This window comes from Castanea sativa, chromosome 1, assembly GCF_040712315.1.
Source record: "Castanea sativa cultivar Marrone di Chiusa Pesio chromosome 1, ASM4071231v1".
Lineage (NCBI taxonomy): Eukaryota > Viridiplantae > Streptophyta > Magnoliopsida > Fagales > Fagaceae > Castanea > Castanea sativa.
This window is the reverse complement of record NC_134013.1, coordinates 33,143,890-33,163,950: the sequence shown is the minus strand read 5'-3', so window position 1 is coordinate 33,163,950 and position 20,061 is coordinate 33,143,890. Positions and strand designations below refer to the sequence as shown.

At 35.2% G+C, this 20,061-nt stretch overlaps 1 protein-coding gene and 2 pseudogenes across 2 annotated transcripts; 1 reads left to right on the top strand and 2 right to left on the bottom strand.

Moving 5' to 3' along the window:
- Positions 1–1,092: 1,092 nt before the first annotated feature.
- Positions 1,093–10,588, bottom strand: LOC142608455 (uncharacterized). 2 transcript variants are annotated; one of them, XR_012839498.1, is made up of 7 exons: positions 10,098–10,587; positions 8,374–8,544; positions 7,474–7,708; positions 3,725–3,947; positions 3,378–3,535; positions 1,498–1,668; positions 1,093–1,393 (listed from the first exon to the last, which is right to left on the bottom strand). XR_012839498.1 is itself a non-coding variant. In XM_075780243.1 (6 exons), the coding sequence occupies exons 1-5, from the start codon at positions 10,467–10,469 to the stop codon at positions 3,388–3,390; spliced, it is 1,149 nt and encodes a 382-aa protein (XP_075636358.1). In that variant the 5' UTR covers positions 10,470–10,588; the 3' UTR covers positions 1,093–1,393; positions 3,378–3,387. The 2 variants fall into 2 exon arrangements, 1 of the variants encoding a protein (XP_075636358.1); XM_075780243.1 differs by lacking the exon at positions 1,498–1,668 and having other exon boundaries at positions 10,098–10,588.
- Positions 10,589–11,191: 603 nt separating this feature from the next.
- LOC142625393 (uncharacterized) lies at positions 11,192–14,029 on the top strand (annotated as a pseudogene).
- A 4,655-nt stretch (positions 14,030–18,684) lies between these two features.
- Positions 18,685–19,144, bottom strand: LOC142608537 (polyubiquitin-like; annotated as a pseudogene).
- Positions 19,145–20,061: the final 917 nt, after the last annotated feature.

Below are 20,061 nucleotides of genomic sequence, written 5' to 3'. Positions count from 1 at the left end.
GTTATGCGCCTAACAGTGCATTCCCTGGTAAATCAATCTCTCTTGACTTAAAAATGGATATTTTTGATTGTTGTTATTGTCGATTAATAAAATGAGGAAAGGGCCTCTCCAAAAAAAAAAAAAAAAAAAGGAAAGGGAGGGGCATTTATAGCCTTCCTGAACCCTTTTAGCAAGGCAAACATCAACAGTCTCTCATATTTGCCAGATTGACTTGAATTATGCTTATTTGGATATTGGTAAACATTTTCTGTGGTTGTGCATAGACATTGTATTTTTTATGTGTGGCAATAAGGTATTAAATGTGATAGATGTGATGTTGAGATTTGGTGGCCGTGCATATAACGTGTAGCAAGTTTTTCATGTACTCTTTTTTTTTTTTTTTTTTGATGAATAGTTTTTCATGTGCTCATAAGTCATACATAACCATAACCCTATATAAACATTTAATGATAGAAACTGCCCACTCCTACCTTTCCTTCGCCGAATTTATGTACCATGTCAAATGTATATAGGGTTATGTATGAGTATGAGTCCAGATCCAACACTAAAAGGATCAAAAGAAAAGACCACAAAATAATGTAAAGAATAAAATTGTTAGTTCAATTCACGATTTACTGTACTTCATTAGTAATTGGAAGGGTCAATAAAAATAAATATAATCAAGACTCACTATAAGTGGAATCCTAAAGTTTCTCTTTGAAAGAAGAGTAAAATACCACAAAGCTGTGAGGCCTTTATTAATAATAGGAACCCACTAAAGTGGCATTCTAAGTTTTAATTTCTTCAATACCTTAATTTGAATGCATAAGCTAAGACAATTTTCTTTAGTTGCCAGAAATGTTTTGAGCGAATTTGCATATACCACTTGAACGAAATAAAGAATGTACCAAATGGGATATGTTTCAATTATGATAACAATAACGATGATGAAGTTTGAACAGGGAAGATGATCCACATAAGAAGTTTACACTATGGCTGAACCAAAATGTCCCAGAAAGAAAAGAGAAAAATATATCTTTAGCATCATGCCAAAGGGCAAGGGGTGATGAGAATGACGAAAACTTGGTCCAAGGTGAAGCTATTGACATCTTGTCATGTAAGAAACATTATAACCAAGAGAAAGCAATATATAAATCTCTAGTCCACTCAGATATAGTTCAGGGGAGGAAAAACGATAAACAGATAAGCATCGAAAATTGCTTTTGCAGGGATCGCCGCATAGACATATTGATCAAATTTAAAGTTCCTGATTTCCAACAGCCTGCATTTGGAAATTGGAGCCCGTTTTAGCCAATCCAACATTGTTGTCTTTCAGAAATAAGAATTGTGCCTGACTGCATTGCAAGCCACCATGTCCTGTGAAGTTTCTCTTATCCCCACTGCATAAAGAACCCTATGAACCAGCAAAGAAGTAAATAATTAACATAAAAAACCAATTGGTTGCCACTGGGGAGAAAAAAATAGAGCGAAAGCATTACTAAAAAAGCGCAGCCATACCTACAGTAAAATCTGCACAAGGAACATCAAATTTTAATAACCTGATTAGCCCTCTTCATTTTTGAGCTACTACAGCTCTATGCTAGAATATGGCAGTTCACTTGAATTGTCAGTTTAATGTCTCTAATGCTCTTGGTTATCATGCATACTAATTCTTCATCTGGAGATATCCTACAAAATTGACAATGACATTAGTCTACTAGAGCATTTTATAGTGCTAATCAAATAAACCCTGTCAAGGGTTTATTCCCTCGGCCGCTTCTGATATCTTTATCCCTCCATTTCTGAATAAAATTACTCCATAACATAACAAAGTAACAGACCATAACTTGCTTGTTGAAGAGAACACATGTAAGGCAATGTGACTATTTTAATCAGATTGATCAAATAAAAGTTGCAAATTTGCTTTCAAATTGCACATATAACTTAATAATAGCCATCAAAGAATGGAGAAATTATTTTTCTATGAATAAAAACCATGAACATCATATCAAATTATAGTAAGGTTCTAAATATGCTTTATGCTAGGTATCTTCTAAACCAAGGCCAGATGTCAATTAACATGAATATGAGAGAAATAATGAATTTACAAGAAAGGCAATTACATAAGTTTACACTACAGATATTTCTTTGAAGATATCTATGCTAAACTAGGACCCTTATATATTTATAAAGTCTTTTCAGCAAAGATTTAATTATTTTAGCAGAAACTAAGGATCTATTAGTTAAACTTAGCTCCGTACTAAAGGAACATTTTTAAAAGAGTAATTCATTGCCATCTAAGGTCAATATTTGTGCATTTTAAAGTGAACTTTTCTGAGGAAAATAAAGTTGAGCAATTTTATTTTGAAAGTAATGTCATTATGGTTAATCATCTATCTCCATCCTCCATTTGACAAAATTATGGTTGCACAGTTGGTTCATAATTTCTTTTTTCTATTTTTTAAATATTTGAGCCTGGTGGGGGTGTCTTGATGTCAGATGCTGTATAATAGCCATAATCATTGGGCTTTACCTTCAGTATGTAGGTGTTTTAAACACTTATGACAAAAAGTTTTGCATCCTACAATTGTCTGAGTTAAACTTAAATCAGACACTTGTCTCATTAAAATTATCTGAGACCTTATATCATAATAAAATTATTTGTTGCACTTCTAGAACTTCTCTTTTTGTGAGTGCTAACATCTGAGAAAGTTGAAGTCAAACATTTGATAATCTCCCAATTTCTACTCCAACAACAGAATAGGCACCTAATATGAAATTTCTTGTGATTTTTTTTCTAAAATTTCAAGTTTCATTTTTTTGGATAAGTTATGCCTCAAATTTTAAACATCCCATCAGACAGAAATGCAGAACATAAGAATAAGATGTGAAAGCTGTCACTATATTAACTTGCCATTTTTATGCATGAGTTATGAATGAATTTCATCCAAATGTTATTGTAAAAATCATAGTGTAGGAATTTGATTTGAGCAGATTAGCCTTTAATAGGTTCCTATTCAACCCCATAAATAATTTGCACAAAAGCCATTTAGAGTTCAATCCAAGAGGGTTGCTACCATTGGGATTTACAGTGTTAGAGCCTCAAACAATTACTTTCACTGCTGTTTTGATTCTTTGATGCAAAAACTTCGTGTAAAAATTCCAGCCCCAGGAGACTGAGTGCTCGTTTGGTAATGCAGTTTCAAACTGCACTTTTTCAAAGTATAAACTTTTTAAACTTCATTTTTTCTAGGTACAGCTTTATCAAACAACTGCATTTTCAAAAAGCAGAAAATAAGCCATATCACACGGGCACTTAAAATACTCCGAGAGTATTCAATTCAATCCCCAAAAGAAGTCTAGTCTTACTCATTCTTTAAAAAGATGAGAGAAATCACCTGTTGGGTTTTAGCCATTTGAAAAATAAGATCCATGAGATTGATGTGTGAGCTTCTTAGTTCCTTCCAACAATTTGAAGAAATTACATAGAGTAGTTGAATCATTGTGTGTTTCTCTCTTAATCAACCACTCCTCTTTAAGTTGAACATCAACATCCCTGTATGACAGTGATTTCAGGAATGAATAACTAGGGATGATTGAAGAAACTCGGAATTGATCAAAGAAAAGAAAAAAAGAAGGGAACTCTGATTGAAGCATTTTCTATGGTAAACCCTTCACCAGGAAAAATGTCCCTCACTAAGCAAAAAGAAAAGGGAAAAGTAAAATAAAAAAGGAAATGCTTTACCTTCTTAAGGCAAGAACCTTGTAATTCCTCCGCAGGTAATCAGCGTACTTTGTAAGGGCGTCTTGAGCATACTGTCGCCCTACAGTTCTCACTGCAGCAGCATTTAGTAAATTTTCCAATGAACCATGCTTTTTTAAAAGCTTAAGGGCAGTCTTTCGACCAAATCCAGGGGCCATATGTTGGATCCCAGGAACACCATCAACATCATCACCCACAATGCATCCTACACAAAAACAGCAGTGGTTAGATAATGAAGAGAAAATAAAACACATTATAGCCAGTGGTATGTTTGTTCTTTGATCACATGGTGGTAGTATTTAAATAGTGAAGACAGTTTGGAAAGAGAAAGAATGTACAAATCTAATCGTCTTCTTGTTTGTCTTTGTTTCTATTATACTTTTTCTCAATACAACCATAGAGAATCCTAAGCCTTAGTATCAATTAGATCAATTCTCTCATTTTGACCTTACCCCATAAAAATTCAATGTCATGATTCAATCTCTGGATATCACTTTAATATAGGACAAGACAAAAGTAGTGCAGAAAAGAAATATATGAAACTATCATTTTGTTGCTATAAAAACTGACACCACATGCATATATAACTGTTAAGATTTAGCATTGGCAATTTCTGTTTAAGAATTTTAGGTGAAATCAAGTTTTGGGAGCTGTTTGAAGAATTGTAGGATGAAGAATTTCACTCAAGTGAAACATTAGAGCAACCTGAACATTCACCTCACATGTATTGTACTTCTAATTTTATTTGTAAAACTTTTTGTGCTGGCTTTTTATACTACCTATAAATACTATTTAATGCACAAAATTTCATGCTAAGAAGGCCGCCATATCATTGAGAACCTTGAAAGCCTTCCCTTGTGTCTTGAAAAAAAAAAAAAAAACTTGTTCTTATTCTTCTTCCCTCATGTTGGACCCTCAATCAAGATATTCAAAAACCTATATCTTTGTTGAAACCGCAGAGATCCTTGCCTTGTATCAGTGCCTGAGCTGAGATCTCGTAGTTCCATCTTGAAGCAGACGCATCATTCATGAAGGACAATTTGGAGTTGCTCTGGTGAAGTAAACACGTTGTCTAATGGGTAAAATAGAGTTAGCTACAAAGGTTTTCTAAGTTAATCTGTAACTCTTTTTACAGTGGATTTCCTTGTGGGGTAAATTATCTCTGAGTGGTTTTTCCATTGAAGAAGTTCTTCATTGGTTTTCGACTTTGTTACCAAATCTTTGTGTTCTTGATTTTACTGCTTTGATATTACTGTGTTTGATTCTGATTTGGTATCTGTGATTAATATATTTGCTTGTGCTAAAATCCACAATAAACTTCTAGAATTGCTGTTGTTTAGTTACATAGGGGTCAAAACAGAATTTTCAATCACTAATGATAACTTGCCACCAACATGAGATATTTTTATACTGATCTATTAACTTGTAAAACAATTGCAACTATAGGTGCAGAGCTCATTTAGGTTGGGTTGGTTTTCCATCACTGAATAAAAAAATGAAACCCAAAACCAATTTGAAAAACAAAAGAATACATTATCATGGAAAAAATCAAGCCAGGATGAATATTTTACTTTGATTCTGCTCTTACAAATGTTTACATTTTTCAAAGCATACATAATTACACACAAGAAACATATTAGAAATCAATACCATCCCGATGTAGGACAGATTGGAAAAATCAGTCTATGTATGGGCTTAGGGTTAGGAGATTTGAGTATCTATGGTTTAGAACTTTAGAAAGAATGGTCAAGGTTCAAAGAATGCCAAGGGTTTTAGTAGGGAAGGGAAAGGTTTGATTTATAGTTGCAAAAGAGGTGAGAAGAAACTAAAATTGAACTTATTCACAGGTTGTGAACAGTACCATGAACACTAGTCTAAAATCTAAATGATATATAAATAGTGTCAGTGCACATAAATAATACTTGTGATTATGTGAATAGTATACATAAACAAGTTCAACACTCCAAACACTCAAATTCTATTAATCAACTCTTTTAATTTGAGTACAATGCACATATAGGCACCAAATCTAAACTTTTCCTAATAGGACTAGAATTCCTACTTTGACCAGTAAACAAACTTCTAATTGAATTGAACCATGGACCAAAGCCTGTACATGAATCAAAATCCACAACCAACAATTACCTAATTACCCAAATACCCTTGACTCCAATGAAAAAACAAATAAAATATTAATGACCTAATTAACTAATGGACAATTATTCCCAAACCAAAAAAAAAGCTCCTTGCTTGGCTTTGCCTTAGTCTCCGGCTTCCAAAGGGAATACATCTTCTCTAGCCAAGCAATGGTTGTGCCATCATGTTTGCACCCAGCTTATCAAGACCAAATAAACAAATTAAGCTAAAAGGGTGAGTAGGCCCATTGAAATGGTTTTAAAAGAAAGAATTGGTGAACATCACTCCTCACTCCCTCACTCGCTCCTCTACATAGTACACAAGCTATCTTGAGTTTGGGAGTGTGTAGCAAATGAAATAATTAATTTAATACCAGATCGGTTGTACCAGGCATTCAACATTAACTGCCATGAGAGCTTTTCCCCACTCCAAATTCTTCAAATATAAACAAAAACAATTCATCTTGTGTGTCATGGTGTGGAACAGCATATGAAAGTAAGTATAACTTTTTATATAGTTATATACATATTTATAGTGGCCAGTTCACTGGTCCAGTTTGAGTTGTCTTAATAATGATCTATATTAACTGAAAAGGAGGTCGTTTGGTTCAGCTCTCAGGTTTCACCATCTAAGATGCAGATGAAGCCACAGAGATGAAACTCATGAAAGCTGTAAAGAACTGTCCAAAGGAGAACTCCCAACTTATTCTTTAACAATAAAAATGTAGACCTACTCATAAGTTACTCTTTTCTTAACCAGCAACCACATCATTGGGACAAAAATGAAATGCTCTATAATACATTACTGCAGAATTATTGTCCAAACTATCATCATGTTCTCACTACCCTCTGCCAATTCCATGGCTCTCTCTCTAGATAATTCTTTGTGAACCAAAATGACAAATTTCTAAACCAAACCAGAGAACATCATAAGCAACATAAGATCTTCCAAAAGAGGGGCACACTACATGAGAAACTATAAGCAAAAAATACCTTAAAGGATGAGATACATCAATATATTCAAAAATTGCAATGATCCAACGTACAATATTGTTTACAAAAAAGTTATCTGATACCAGAAAAAGAGGCCATAAAATATTTAAGATGACATAGGCATTAATGAAAAGTTGCACTTGGTGTGGAAAAAGCATTCTGTTCAACTACCCAAACAGAGCACTTAAACTTTTGGTATCCCCTTCAGGAAATTTGTGTTAGAGATGGTACCTTTACAAAGTAAAATTGTTGACGTGGAGTGAGCACTTAAATCAGGGAAAGTAGTATTAGCCATTCACCCCTTAACAAGGGTACAACCAAAGGAATGCAAACAAAACATAAATATAGTTAAATGTCAACTGTAGGAATTAATTGAGTTTTTCTTTGGGGGGAAGTGCGTATGTGGGGGGGGGTGGGGGGAATGGGGGATGGTCTTGTGGCCCCTTATTTTGCTCTCTGGGTAAGATTATCTATCTTATAAATTCAAAAGGAGAAAAATGAGCACATGGGCATTTATAGAATGTAAATTGTACCCAGCAGTTGTAGAAGATTAACAATTAGAATATGACAATTGATGAATACCAAATTGCATCTCATACTTACTAAGGCTCAAATCACAGCACGGATTGCAATCATATTGAGCTATGTAGTGCTTTAGGGTGTAAAAGGACCATCGGTCTAACTCTGCTAAAGGCATAACAATTTGGACATCTTCTGAAATCAATTGCTTAAAATCTTTATCAGGAGAGGCAATTACCACCCGATAGCCCCGTTGTAGAACTTGTCCTGCAAGTGTAGCTACAACATCATCTGCTTCATAGCCCTCAAGTTTTATGACCTGTGCGAATATGCCCTCAATAATGAAAATGTTGTACTACAGCATATATCCAAAAAAATTCTTATCGAAGTTTTTTTTTCTAGAAAAATATTTTCAATGATAAAAAGAGGATATTCAAGTGCTTCTGGACTGTTGTGTCCAATTGATTGACTAATATAAGTGTAATACAATTATAATATGAGAAAAGCTTATTTAGCCACAGAAAATGTGCAGTCTCCCTACAATCCAAACACATCACATTGACCACCATTGTCATTAACTAAATATCCTTTACAAGCACATTGTTTAAGAAGTTATTGAAGCATAATGCTTTTTCTTTTTATTGGTAAGTCATACACACACCCAGCAGGTGTTGAACCCATGGCCTCATCCTCTTCCTTACTCTTACAAGGGGAGGAGGTGCCATTTGAGCTAAAGCTCATTGGAAGTTAATAAAGTATAATACAATTGATGAACACTTCTAACCATACAAGCTGCTTTAGATTCATTAGAATCTTAAGACTTCTTTGTAAAAAAGTAACAATTCTTATTGATGAAGAGGAGGAACCCCATGTACACAAGGTATGTAAAGAAAGTACTCCTAAAGAATTGCATTGTATAAGAATTACTATCAAGCATATTCATAAAATATAGAAAGCATGAAAAGATCATAGTCATTATCTCACTGGCACATTGCATTTTCTAAAAACATCCATGATGACTCCATGCGACTTTCCAACATGACCCCTTGAAAATCTTTGTGAAGCTGGTAATTGTCTTAAGAATTTCATCCTGTGTGCTTTATATGAAGGTAATAACTGTCGGCGATGCTCACTACCGCCCTCCCCATCAAGAACCTGTAAAATGATATTTAAGCAATTAGAGATTCAAATACATAACCATTCTTTCTTTTCTTTTCTTCTTTTGTCTTTTTGGGTCAGAAAATCTATCGCCATTTCTAAAAAGAGACATTATGCTACACCATAATTTCTTTTTGCAATTTAACTATCCTAACTTTAAAATAACTGAGAAAATCAAAAACCTTCAAAAGAGGAAAATTCAAATTTGAAAAATTGAACTCAACAACTATATCATGTAACAGTTTTGAGCCAGTAAGCAGGATATAGGCTTCTTTACCAACACACCTACTCAAGGATACAAGTACAATCAACAGGCATGCCCTACAAAAGGGGGAAAAAAGAAAAAAAACTTTACACTGACAATTCAGCAGCATCCCTATAACTATAACAGAGAGCAGATGAATGAGAACTCTAGAAACATTCCTACATTTTTTACTCCATGTAAGCCAGGCAACTGATTAATCAACAGAAAACAGAAGAGTTTTATATACTTGGCAATGGGAATTAATAATCTCATCTCGATAAGGTGATATTATATACAACTGTAGGTTGTAATATGTGAGTAATCTTACTTGGGAAATAAAAGAATGAAAAAGAAAACAATGAAGATAAAACCAAAGTTTAGTAGCTAGCTAGAGCGTGGCCACAATGCAAGCAACAGTGTGATTGACAAACAGAGTGCATCAAATGGCAAACACAATGCTTCAACCAGCAAACAGAAAGGTTATTGGCAATTGGCGAAATCCGCTTGAAGATGAGCAGAGTATAAATGAGGATGAACGAGTACGAGCAACGTCAGGCGGATGCTCAGTCAATACTCACTTGACATCAGCTTGAGTGAGATCATATAGATAAGTCAATCTTGCTCGAGCAGGAAAGTTACAGAATGCCCAGATTTTACAGTAAAAAAAGAGGAAATGAGACATTTTGTCTCTAACGACTAGTAACAGGTCATGGCACGAATTTTTGGGCTTGTACAAACCAAAGTGACTTCCAAAGATAACTTTCCAATGCCATTCTTCATTGTCTATAAATATAGCTTTCATATTAAGTCTTTTGCAAATTTTTACACAATTAGAGAAATTCACACAATTCTCCAAGATTGCTACTTGGAAGAATTCTGGCTTAGTTGTATATAGAGACAAACTTGCTAGTTGCTAGTAACCCTTTAGAAAACTTTTGTGTGGAGACAAATGTTGTCATAAACATAGCGATTTCACTCGTGCCTCTAAACCATTAATTTCTTTCGTTTGTAATTAATATTGCATTCTAGAAAATACCTTGTTTGTGTGGAGTCTATTGCTCTTAGTTCTTAATCCACATCATATTTCATGACTTTTTCACTTTAGAAACAAACGGGACTAAGGTTTTGCAAAATGGGCCATGGAATGCAGTTGAATTATGAATAGTTAGACTCCTAAAAACTGAGCAATGAAATAGTTTTTGACTAGCAAATAAAGACTTTGCTTTTGCTCTGTGTACTATATTATGCAATTCACTATGAAGGCATGTTAAACCAAAAGAGAGTAAAAGACACACAGAGAGCTTACAGCAATGACAGGATCGCTATGGCTGACTTGAGAGAAGAAAAGAGAGACCCAGTGACCAAAAGAACGTAAACTTGGTGTGCTTCCCACATAACAAAGAGGATTTACGTCCAAGAAAAACACCCTTTTCTTCTTTGCGTCGTTTTCTGGCACCAATTGCTCACAAGCTGTTGAATTCAAAGACGCAGAACCAGAAATGGAAGCAGAAGCAGTGATAGCAGCACCAAGCTTCACCGCTTGTGTTTTCCATGCTTTGTTCGTTTTAGTTTCGAATGTGGGAGTCCTACATGAGAAAGAGAGTGAAATGGGTGATGGGGTGGGAGAGAGACGAGGCTGAATGTGAACGTGGGTACACACCGCAATTTGTACCATCATCTTCAAACGCCACCGATTGAGAAAGAGATGTTCTTCTTCAACGGCGAGTAGCAAAAATTTCCATGGCTGATTTTTTTTTAGTCCTTCAAGTTTAAAGGGATAGCTTTTTATTATTCCTAATATAAAAATGAACTAGTTAAAATGTTCAATAGAATATATAATTTAACTTTTAATGAAATATTATTCCTTAAAAAGAAAAGAAAAAATGATTGAAAGAAAACACTTTTATCAAAACATCAATAACTCTTCTTCTATTATAATTCATACATTGATTAAAAATCTATCTTCATTACTGTTTACCATTCTATGAGGGCGTTTGGATCCAAATTATATGCTGCGTCTGTGCATTTGTGTTTGTAAATTGTGGGACCCACGCTGTACAGTAGAACAAAAATGCTAAGGGGAAACGCGGGATGCAAAGAGCTGAAACAAATCAACGCACTGTTTCATTAAACAAAACGCATGTTGGGTACTGTTCATGGACACCTTCAAAGCCAGCAAAATTCATTTGAAAGAGCTGAAACAAATATTGAGACGCACCGTTTCATTAAAATGTCCAAGGCGTGCGTGTACTGTTCACAAGCGAGACGGTGCGCACAGCTTCCATTTGATCAGCACAAGCAGAGCTCCATCTGATCGAAACGATGTGGAGCTTTCTCTGTTCAACGGATCTTTTTTCTCTTCTTCAGCTTTCTTTTTTTCTCCCAACTACCGTGGCAGTAATGTCTTCAAAGCTCTTCAATGCTCCGTCTGAATCATCTTTAATGAATTGCACCTACCCACCAACCACAAAACCATCAAAACAGAGCACACACGGTAGAGGAAAACCCTTTACGCAGAACACCTCCAAAAAACCCCCTCTATTCTTCCTTTGTGTGAGCGAACCTTTTCTCTGCTTGGGACATCGTTGCCGCCACTGTGGGTCTCTGCATTTACGGGTAAGTTGTGTCTAACTTCTCATGCTCTTTCATGTGTTGGTGTGGTTATATTGTGATCCATGAGGCTTCATCAATCTGTGGTTTTTTTTTTTTTTTTTTTTGTTCAACAGTTGTGTGTGGTGTGTGTTCATCGTTTGTGTGTGATTCTTTTGTGTGTGGTTATATTATGGGTTTCTTGATCCTTCGCGTAATACCACATGCAAATTCTCTTCCTGCCTCTGTTGTATTTGGATGTATGTGATTTCACTATGCATTTTTCATGTGGGCATGCCTAACTGATTATATGATATGCACACGAACTGTTTGTTGAAATGCCTTAATGAGTATAGAAGGAAGTTGTAGCAAAAATGGTTATGGAGAAATTGAAGGATGGTGGTAGTAATAATCCGAGAGCTGACTGGAAAGACCTTAAGGAACTACAAGCTTTTTGTGAGTTTTATGCTGCTCAAGTCCTACAAGGCTAGAGGAACGGAGGATTTCTTACCAAAATTGGGGTTGATGCAGTGATTCAGCAGTTGGGTAACATAGGAAAAGTGGTGACTTACCTGTAGATTAAAAACAAATGGGATCATCTGAAAAAAGGGTGGAGGCAGTATAACGAGTGTTTTGACAATGAGAATGGGTTGGGTTATGATGCTGGCACTGGGCTGCTTCAGGCCAATGATGAGTGGTGGACCCGAAAGATTGCGGTTAGTTCACTTTAGATGATTGTGAAAAACTTTACTGTCTACAACTATATTATTGTGTTCTAACTACTGTTTCTCCACATGTAGGCATGTCCCAATGCAAAAACCTTCAAAAATAAACGTTTGCCAAATCGTGAGTTGATGAACAGCATGTATGGAGGCACGGTTGCAACAGGAAAAAATGCATTCTGCACAAGTGCTCAAATGCCAAAGGAAACCATCGAAGGGTCTGGGGACTCCGCTGATAGCACAAAATTTGTTGACCCCCAATGTGAACCCTTTGTGAATGTTGATGCAATGGAGGTTACAGGTCCATCATTTTCGAGGGCAGGACCGACAATGACTAAGGGGAAAGGCTTGGCAACCAGTGTCCACCTTTTCAAGCCAATTTGCAAGAAATTAAAAAAAAAAAAAAAAAAAAAAAAAAAAAAAAAAAAAGCGTTCAGTTGCGCAAGAGATGTCCGGCTCATTGAAGAGCATCTCAGAGGTTTTTCTTGAAAGTAGAAATGTAAGCACCCGTACACCACTTGCTTCCACAGCAACTACTCAAGTTAAAGTAATTCTGGACATGGTGTTGAGTCTTCCTGGGGTGCACTCAGGTCATTACCTTCATCTGTTTAGCACCGTCTACTTCATGGAAAAAGAGAAGGGTAGGCACATGTTTGCAGCACTTTGCGATGACAAGGACGTCCAGCTGAAGTGGCTACAAAATGAGTACCAAGGCACCCTGAATTTCATTTTTAGTGAAGGAAAGGGGATTGTCTCAATAGGATTGGTGTAGTAATCGTTTTTTCAGTGTTGTACCTGTTGCACTATGTTTTCTTTCTTTTGTTTTTATTGGTAGAAACTAATGCTTACTATGGGTGTGTATGTAAGACAATGGTTACCAATTAATTGTCATGTGTAGTGTATGCTTACCTCTTCCCTTTTCTTATGCTTACCTATTCCTTTGCTTGTTGCATTTTCTTTTTTACTGGTGAGTTTTGAAACTAGTAAAACTTTTTCTTTATTTTTTTAAGGTTTTTGTTTAATGTATGGCAAGTCTTGACAATAGATAATGTTGTGTTTTGTTCAATACTTCCTTGTAAAACACTCTATAGTTTTTTATTATTTATTTTTTCATATGTTCTAATATTAATAACCTTTTAGACATTTTTTTTTAGGCATAGTTAAGTCCTCAAAGCTTGATCCTTCCCACAACTACATGACCAGTGACCACATGGAAGGTATGTAGGTTTCTTTTACCTAACAGCTCTACTCATATTTTTCTTTTTTAATTTTGTTTATGATATATCTTTAGGAATGATTTTGAGTGTGATAATAATGTGGACTGTGGAGTTTACTTGGGAGTCAATTTAGCATAATTTGTTGTCTACATTAACTCTAAAATCTCTTAGCATTGATGATCACTATGGCTTCTAGTAACTTTTCTTGTGATTTCAATGCAAACCCACCTGTAATAATATTGATGCTTCCACATCTGATAAAGCTAGAATTTGATCTGACTTGTGCTGTTTGCTTGGTGAGATCTTACTTTCAGTATACTGCAAAGAAAAAGAAAATTTGGATTTTGTTGTATGCACTCTTATGTCTATTTCATTATGCTTTCACAGGGTACTGTTTTTAATCCGTATGCTTTGAGTTGTGGTCATCTTTTTTGTAAGTCCTGTGTTTGTTCATCTGCTTCTGTGCTTCTCTTGGAAGGCGTTAGAGCAGCACTAATTGATAGTGGAAGTGTCCAATATGCAGAGAGGTTTGTATTTAGTATATGAAGAAATTGGGCAGCACTAACTGATATAAAAAACACCCATTTCTATGTGATTCTTGTCTTGTCTTGTATTAATTTATTTTTTCTAGGAATGAAAAATTTGATATTTTGAATTACAATTTGACGTTCCACTCTATACAAACATATAAACTTGATCTTATTAAGTAAGAAATTTACTAGAGTTTCTTTATTTTTTTTTTAAAATTTTAGTTGATTTGTGATGCCTTCCCAGTACACAACCTATGTACTTGGATGTGCTGTTTCTATACTTCTATAAAAATTTCTTACTTATAATCAACCGTAAGTGTATGTAAAGCTAAAATAAATGGGCTGGTAGTGCAATTTTGGTATTACATTTTTGTAGTGATTCAAACTTAAGTTACAATCTATTAAAGTAATTTAGCAAGTCAAGGGGGTGGACGCTTAGGATGAGGTGAATTTGCTAGTGTTGGTTGGATGCTTTGTAAGGTGTATAGAGCTGTAGCTACTCCATTCATTGTATGATTGCTCAGTGGGGCTAAGATGCCTAATATAATGTTGAGGTCATGTAATAAAAGAATGCCTCTCGTTTGAGGCATCCCAAAGCTTTATGGAAGGATTATCAATACTTATTGCAGTCTTATGATTGGCCAATCAACCTAGGTAAACTGATGAAGGTATCTGTCATACGCTTTGCTTTTGCTTTTGCTTTTGCTTTTGGATGAGTGTGTTAAGTAGTCTGCTTCTTTCCTAGAAATGATCACGTTGATGCTTGTTGCAGACTTGATGGGATTAGTAATGACTTTTGATTAATATATGTACCTTGCTCTGTTATATCATGCTTTGCCCTTGATAATTTGCGTGCTTGAATTGTGGTAATCAGCTTATTAACAAACATATTCAAACAAATCTGTTTATGACTGCATAAGGGTTTGATTCCTTTTCGAAGCTGATCCTACTTCATGGGGGATGGAGAGTCCTCCATAACATCTCTTTGTCTTGTCTCCAGATTTTAAATTATTATTGTGCTTCTGTACGGTTCTACCAAAGAACATGATAAGTTTTTGGGTTGAATTAAATGACTTTTCTTGCTAATTGTGATGGGGTTAATTATAGTTCCATTTCTAAGTTCATCAATAGAGGACAATCAGGATTTTAGTATTACCCTTTGGGGTCCATATTTTTTAGTAATTAATTAAATGAAATTTGTGAACATGATTATTTATTTATTGTTATGTGGATGTTCTTTGCCTTAAACAGCAATCAGAGATGTAATTAGGTCTCTTTACTTTTCTGTTTCTTCAGCAGGACAAGGGTCGACCACGACCAAAATTTGGTGAATGGGATGTCAATGATCCTGCTTCAGCTGAAGGATTTACTATGATTCCTAACAAGGCAAGGGATGAAAACAAGACAGGTGGCAAACCAGAATCATCGGGAAAGGGTGATTGGGGTACACATGCTAGGAATGCAATTGGGTATTGACAGTGTGGTCTATCTGATAAAACAATAAAATTCAAGTAGTAACTAAACAATTGTGGTGGATTTGGCTCTAGCTTTGGAGCCTGGCGGCATCTTTAGACAGATATACTTGTGAGCAGCTCTTGAAAATGCTTTACTTTTAACATTTGCGGAAGACATCTATTTTGTGTGTATCTGACATGTAATAATGATTTGGTGTTCGATACATGATTTTGTGTGTATTTGACATGTAATAGTGATTTAGTTTATTATGAGTATACTTTGGAAATGGGATTTGCTTAAATTTTGAATCTTTTTTAGTGTATAAACGCATATATGTTTGTTTGCGCATAATTTTGATATGGGATTTGCTAAAATTTTGATTTTTTTTATACATATAGCCCAGTTTGGAAATGAGATTTGCCTAAATTTTGTATCTTTTTAATATATGCATAGGTGCGTGTCATTTGGATCTAGGTTTGGAGGAAGTGGTCCTAATGGAGCTCTTCTGTGAATTGAAAATCGTTAATGTCTCTAAAACAAAGCTTAATTAAAAAAACATGCAAATGTCTGGTGGTATTTCTATGTTGAACTTGTTAAGGTGTGGAATTTGTGGGTTTGTTGACTCAAAAAGAAATGAAAATTTTAACAATTGCACATACATGTATGAATCATTTTGTTTTTATGTAATATGTCAAAGTATTTAAATAATTCTTCTAACTTCTATCTGCACCAATAAAGAACCTTCCTTTATGCAGCAACGTTGATTTTGGAAATTTAAAGGGAGTTGTCAATGTTTATCTTTCCCATTACACATTGCATTTTACACTAGTTTTCAACATGTACCATGCAATAGACTCCAAAGTTTTCCAGTCAAATTCAATAGACTCTAAAGTCAGAACTTGTCATGGTTTGGCATTAATATGGTATGTTAAACAACTGCCAAATTTTGCCATATAGGTATTCTAGGCTGTCACAATTGGGTGGTTAGGAAGTGGGTGATTCTTTAGTATAGAAATACCTTGTGCTTGCAGCAGTCTAATCAACTGGTTGCAATGTCTATTATATTTGTTCTACAACCAGTGCTTATACTATTTTTTGATTATTAATTTTCTTGGTTTTGTAGCATTAGTATCTTCTGTATTTCAAGGCTCTGAATTTTAAGCTCAATATCTTTTAGACCATTGTTCAATAGCTGTAAAGCAGTCTCAAGGTATACAAAAGGATGGATTTGCTAAACGACTCATCTGATTCCCAGCACCAGTGAGTTTCTATAGTTTCCCCTGTAGATGTGAATATACAATTTGTATAAATCTTGGATACGATTAGGATTGTTAATTAATTGGTACCACCATAGTTTGACCCTAGTAGTAATAAAGTTTCAATAACATTTAACAATTTGTTTTTAGCCTACATATTATAGTATAACATTAGTATTTGTACATGCAATTAAAGTCAGTAAAATATGCAGGGACAATGACTTCGACATGAGCGATGATATTGTACTCACAGCATATCTAGCCTGGTGTGCATGTGCAGTTTACGTGGAGACCTATATGACCAAAGTACCATTGCATACGAATATACAAACAGGGTATGAATAGGTACAGTATACATTAACTGGAAATCCTAAGAAATGTCGAAGACATTTTAGAATGTCAAGCCATGTATTTCGACAATTGTGTAATACATTGCGCTAGTATGGATATAACGGTACCAGAAGAGTTTGCTTGGAAGAGTCTCTAGCAATGACATTGGTGGTACTTGGACATGCTGAAGGTAACAGATTAGTGCAGGATAGATTTCAGCACTCGGGTGAGACAGTGCATCGATACGTGGTTAAGGTAGTTACATTGTTAACCACCGTTATGGCAGCAGACATTATTAAGCCTGTTGATCGTACATTTCGGGACGTGCCAGAACATATTTAGCATTCAAGTCGATATTGGCCACATTTCAAGGTACTTTGTGAATTTCGTATTTTGACTTTATTTTATTCAAATTATTTTTATGGTCATACCACGTATTTCATTTCACATGGATTCATTTTTGTGGCAATGGTTAGGGTTGCATTGGTGCGATTGATGGGGTCCACGTCCCCGTGGTTGTACCAGTTGATGAGCAACACCCGTACTATGGCAGGAAGGGGATCACCACAACAAATTGCATGTGCGCATGTGACTTTGACATCAAGTTCACATTCGCATGTGTTGGATGGGAAGGGTCAGCGTATGACACGAGGATTTTTTTTAGCTGCCTCAACAATGAGAGTTACAACTTCCCAAAAGCTCTAGTTGGTTTGTAAATATGTAGTTTAATTACAGTATTAAAGTATGTATTAATGTATTGAAAATGCTAATGTATTAAACATGTTCATTTGCAGGAAAGTATTATCTAGTTGACTCAGGATACCCTATGAAGAAAGGGTTCCTTGCACCATATAAGGGGGAGAGGTACCACATCCCCGAATTTCAGCCTCATGAAGTGCTGCATCGTCTAGAGGAGAGATCTAATTATCTCCATTCATCACTCTGTTCGGTCATAGAACGAACTTTTGGAGTTTGGAAGAATAAGTGGAAAATTTTGAGAAGTATGCCACAATTTCATATACGCACTCAATTGTACATCATTGTTGCTACAATGGTTCTTTACAATTTCATTAGAGCACATGAGATAAACAATAACGTTGAACGTTTCAGATCTACAGGGGGCACATTTGGACCTAGTGAAAGTGGTCATTACGATCCCATGGCACATATGATCTCAATCTTGGACGAACCTGAGATGAAAGAGGTTTGTGACAGTATCACAACATCGATATGTGCGGACCATAACTGATTATGGTGACTATTATTTTTGTCACAATTAGTATTTTTGGTGTGGTTGAAAATACCATTAACATTATGGAAATTTTTTGTGGGGACCATAAGTAAAGCTGCCCAAACTTCTTTTATGTTATACCATTTGTTGTTATATTGTTGATAAGCAGAGCTGAGCTAATCACACATGAAAAACGAAGATGAAATTCTAAGGGCCTCTATATATTTCCAAATGCAAAGGCTACCATCAACTAACTGCTCTAAAGTCTAAACCAGCAAAAACCAAATAATAAAGAACAATATACCAGATAGACAAGATAATCATACATAAAAAAATAAACTTTATTCAAATTACTTAATAAAATGACCAATATAAGGCCATTCAACAAGTTTAAGATACCACGACCATAACCAAACAATACTAAATTAAAGCAAGTTTAGAACATATTAGGAGCCATTAAACAATGACAAGTAAACCGATAACAGATAGACAAAAACCCAAAAGCACCAACATAGAAATACTCAAGACAATGGACTCGACCACAAAATCACAACCATCCAAGATTAGAAACCACCACGGAGGCAAAGGACAAGGTGCAAAGTAGAGTCCTTTTGGAGATTGTAATCAGCCAGAGTCCTTCCATCTTCAAGCTGTTTGCCTGCAAAAATAAGCTTCTGCTTGTCCTGAATCTTTGCTTTCACATTATCAATTGTATCAAAACTTTCAACCTCCAAAGTAATGGTCTTCCCTGTCAAGGTCTTAACGAAAATCTGCATTCCACCACGAAGGCGCAGCACCAGATGAAGGGTAGACTCCTTCTGGAAAAGGTCCATCTGCAAGAGTCCTTCCATCTTCAAGTTGCTTTCTTGCAAAGATAAGCCTTTGTTGGTCTGGTGGGATACCTTCCTTGTCTTGTATCTTAGCCTTGACATTGTCAATAGTGTTTGAGCTTTCAACCTCCAAGGTTATGGTTTTTCTGGTCAAAGTCTTCACAAAAATCTGCATTCCACCACGCAAACGCAACATTAGTATTTACGATATCTTCGTCATCTAACACAAACTACAGACAAAACCCAGTTCACAACTTGATAAAAATTGCTCAACTTCTCAATAATCTCATATAAATCACAAAAGAATCCCCAAAAAAACACCTTTCATATAAATCAAAATCAATAAAGGAAAAAATCATTCTCATATTGACCCACAAGGCCCATGATTATATTCAAGAAATCCCTAAAAGTAATGTTTGACAAGGCAGCAACAACAACAACAACAACGAAATCTCTAAGACTCAATTGGAATGGTTCTTTCCATGCCACAACCACTCTTACCCTCGACTCCTCTTAGCAGGTAACGATAACTATGGTTATACATTTTAGTGCTTAGGTTGGACTTTACAGTTTTCACCCTTAACCTCAAGCATTTATCAAATATAACAAAAATGATTTGATCACTAGGACCAAGAATCTTCAATTTTCTAATGAATTGATTTATCTTAGTTTGCTATTGTACAACTAGGGAGCCTGAGCCTATGTTGTTCAAAATGATTGCAACTAAAAGAGAGGATTAAATTGTATGCGTTGATCATCTCCTAAAACAGAGAATTAAATTGACAATTAAAAAATTTATTAGAAATTCTTCCATTTAGTTAGAAGATTGACAAATAAATAATTAGGAAATGATTATCACAAATTGTTTTAAGTAAAAGATAGGGGGAAGAAACACGAAGGTGCATAAAAATAATTAAATGGTCACTTTTTGAATTAGAAATGATGTTTCAGCTCCCACTGGTTGTGTCATGTGGCATCCAGATGAAATTTATGGAAATGAGAACTTCGATTTTAGTTAGCCTAGAAACAAAAGATAGTAAAAAAGGTCCTTTTTAAATAAATAAAAAAATCATAATTTCATAGGCTATTATGGATCCAACCTGGCCTAAG

Bases quoted from the DNA above. Each gene is read 5' to 3' on its own strand.
- LOC142608455 (XM_075780243.1), bottom strand. From the start codon at position 10,469: ATGATGGTACAAATTGCGGTGTGTACCCACGTTCACATTCAGCCTCGT. The intron at 8,545-10,097 runs GTAAGCTCTCTG...ATCATTTTACAG, and splicing joins ATAGCGATCCTGTCATTGCT to GTTCTTGATGGGGAGGGCGG. The intron at 3,536-3,724 runs GTAAAGCATTTC...ACTGTCATACAG, and splicing joins AAGGTTCTTGCCTTAAGAAG to GGATGTTGATGTTCAACTTA.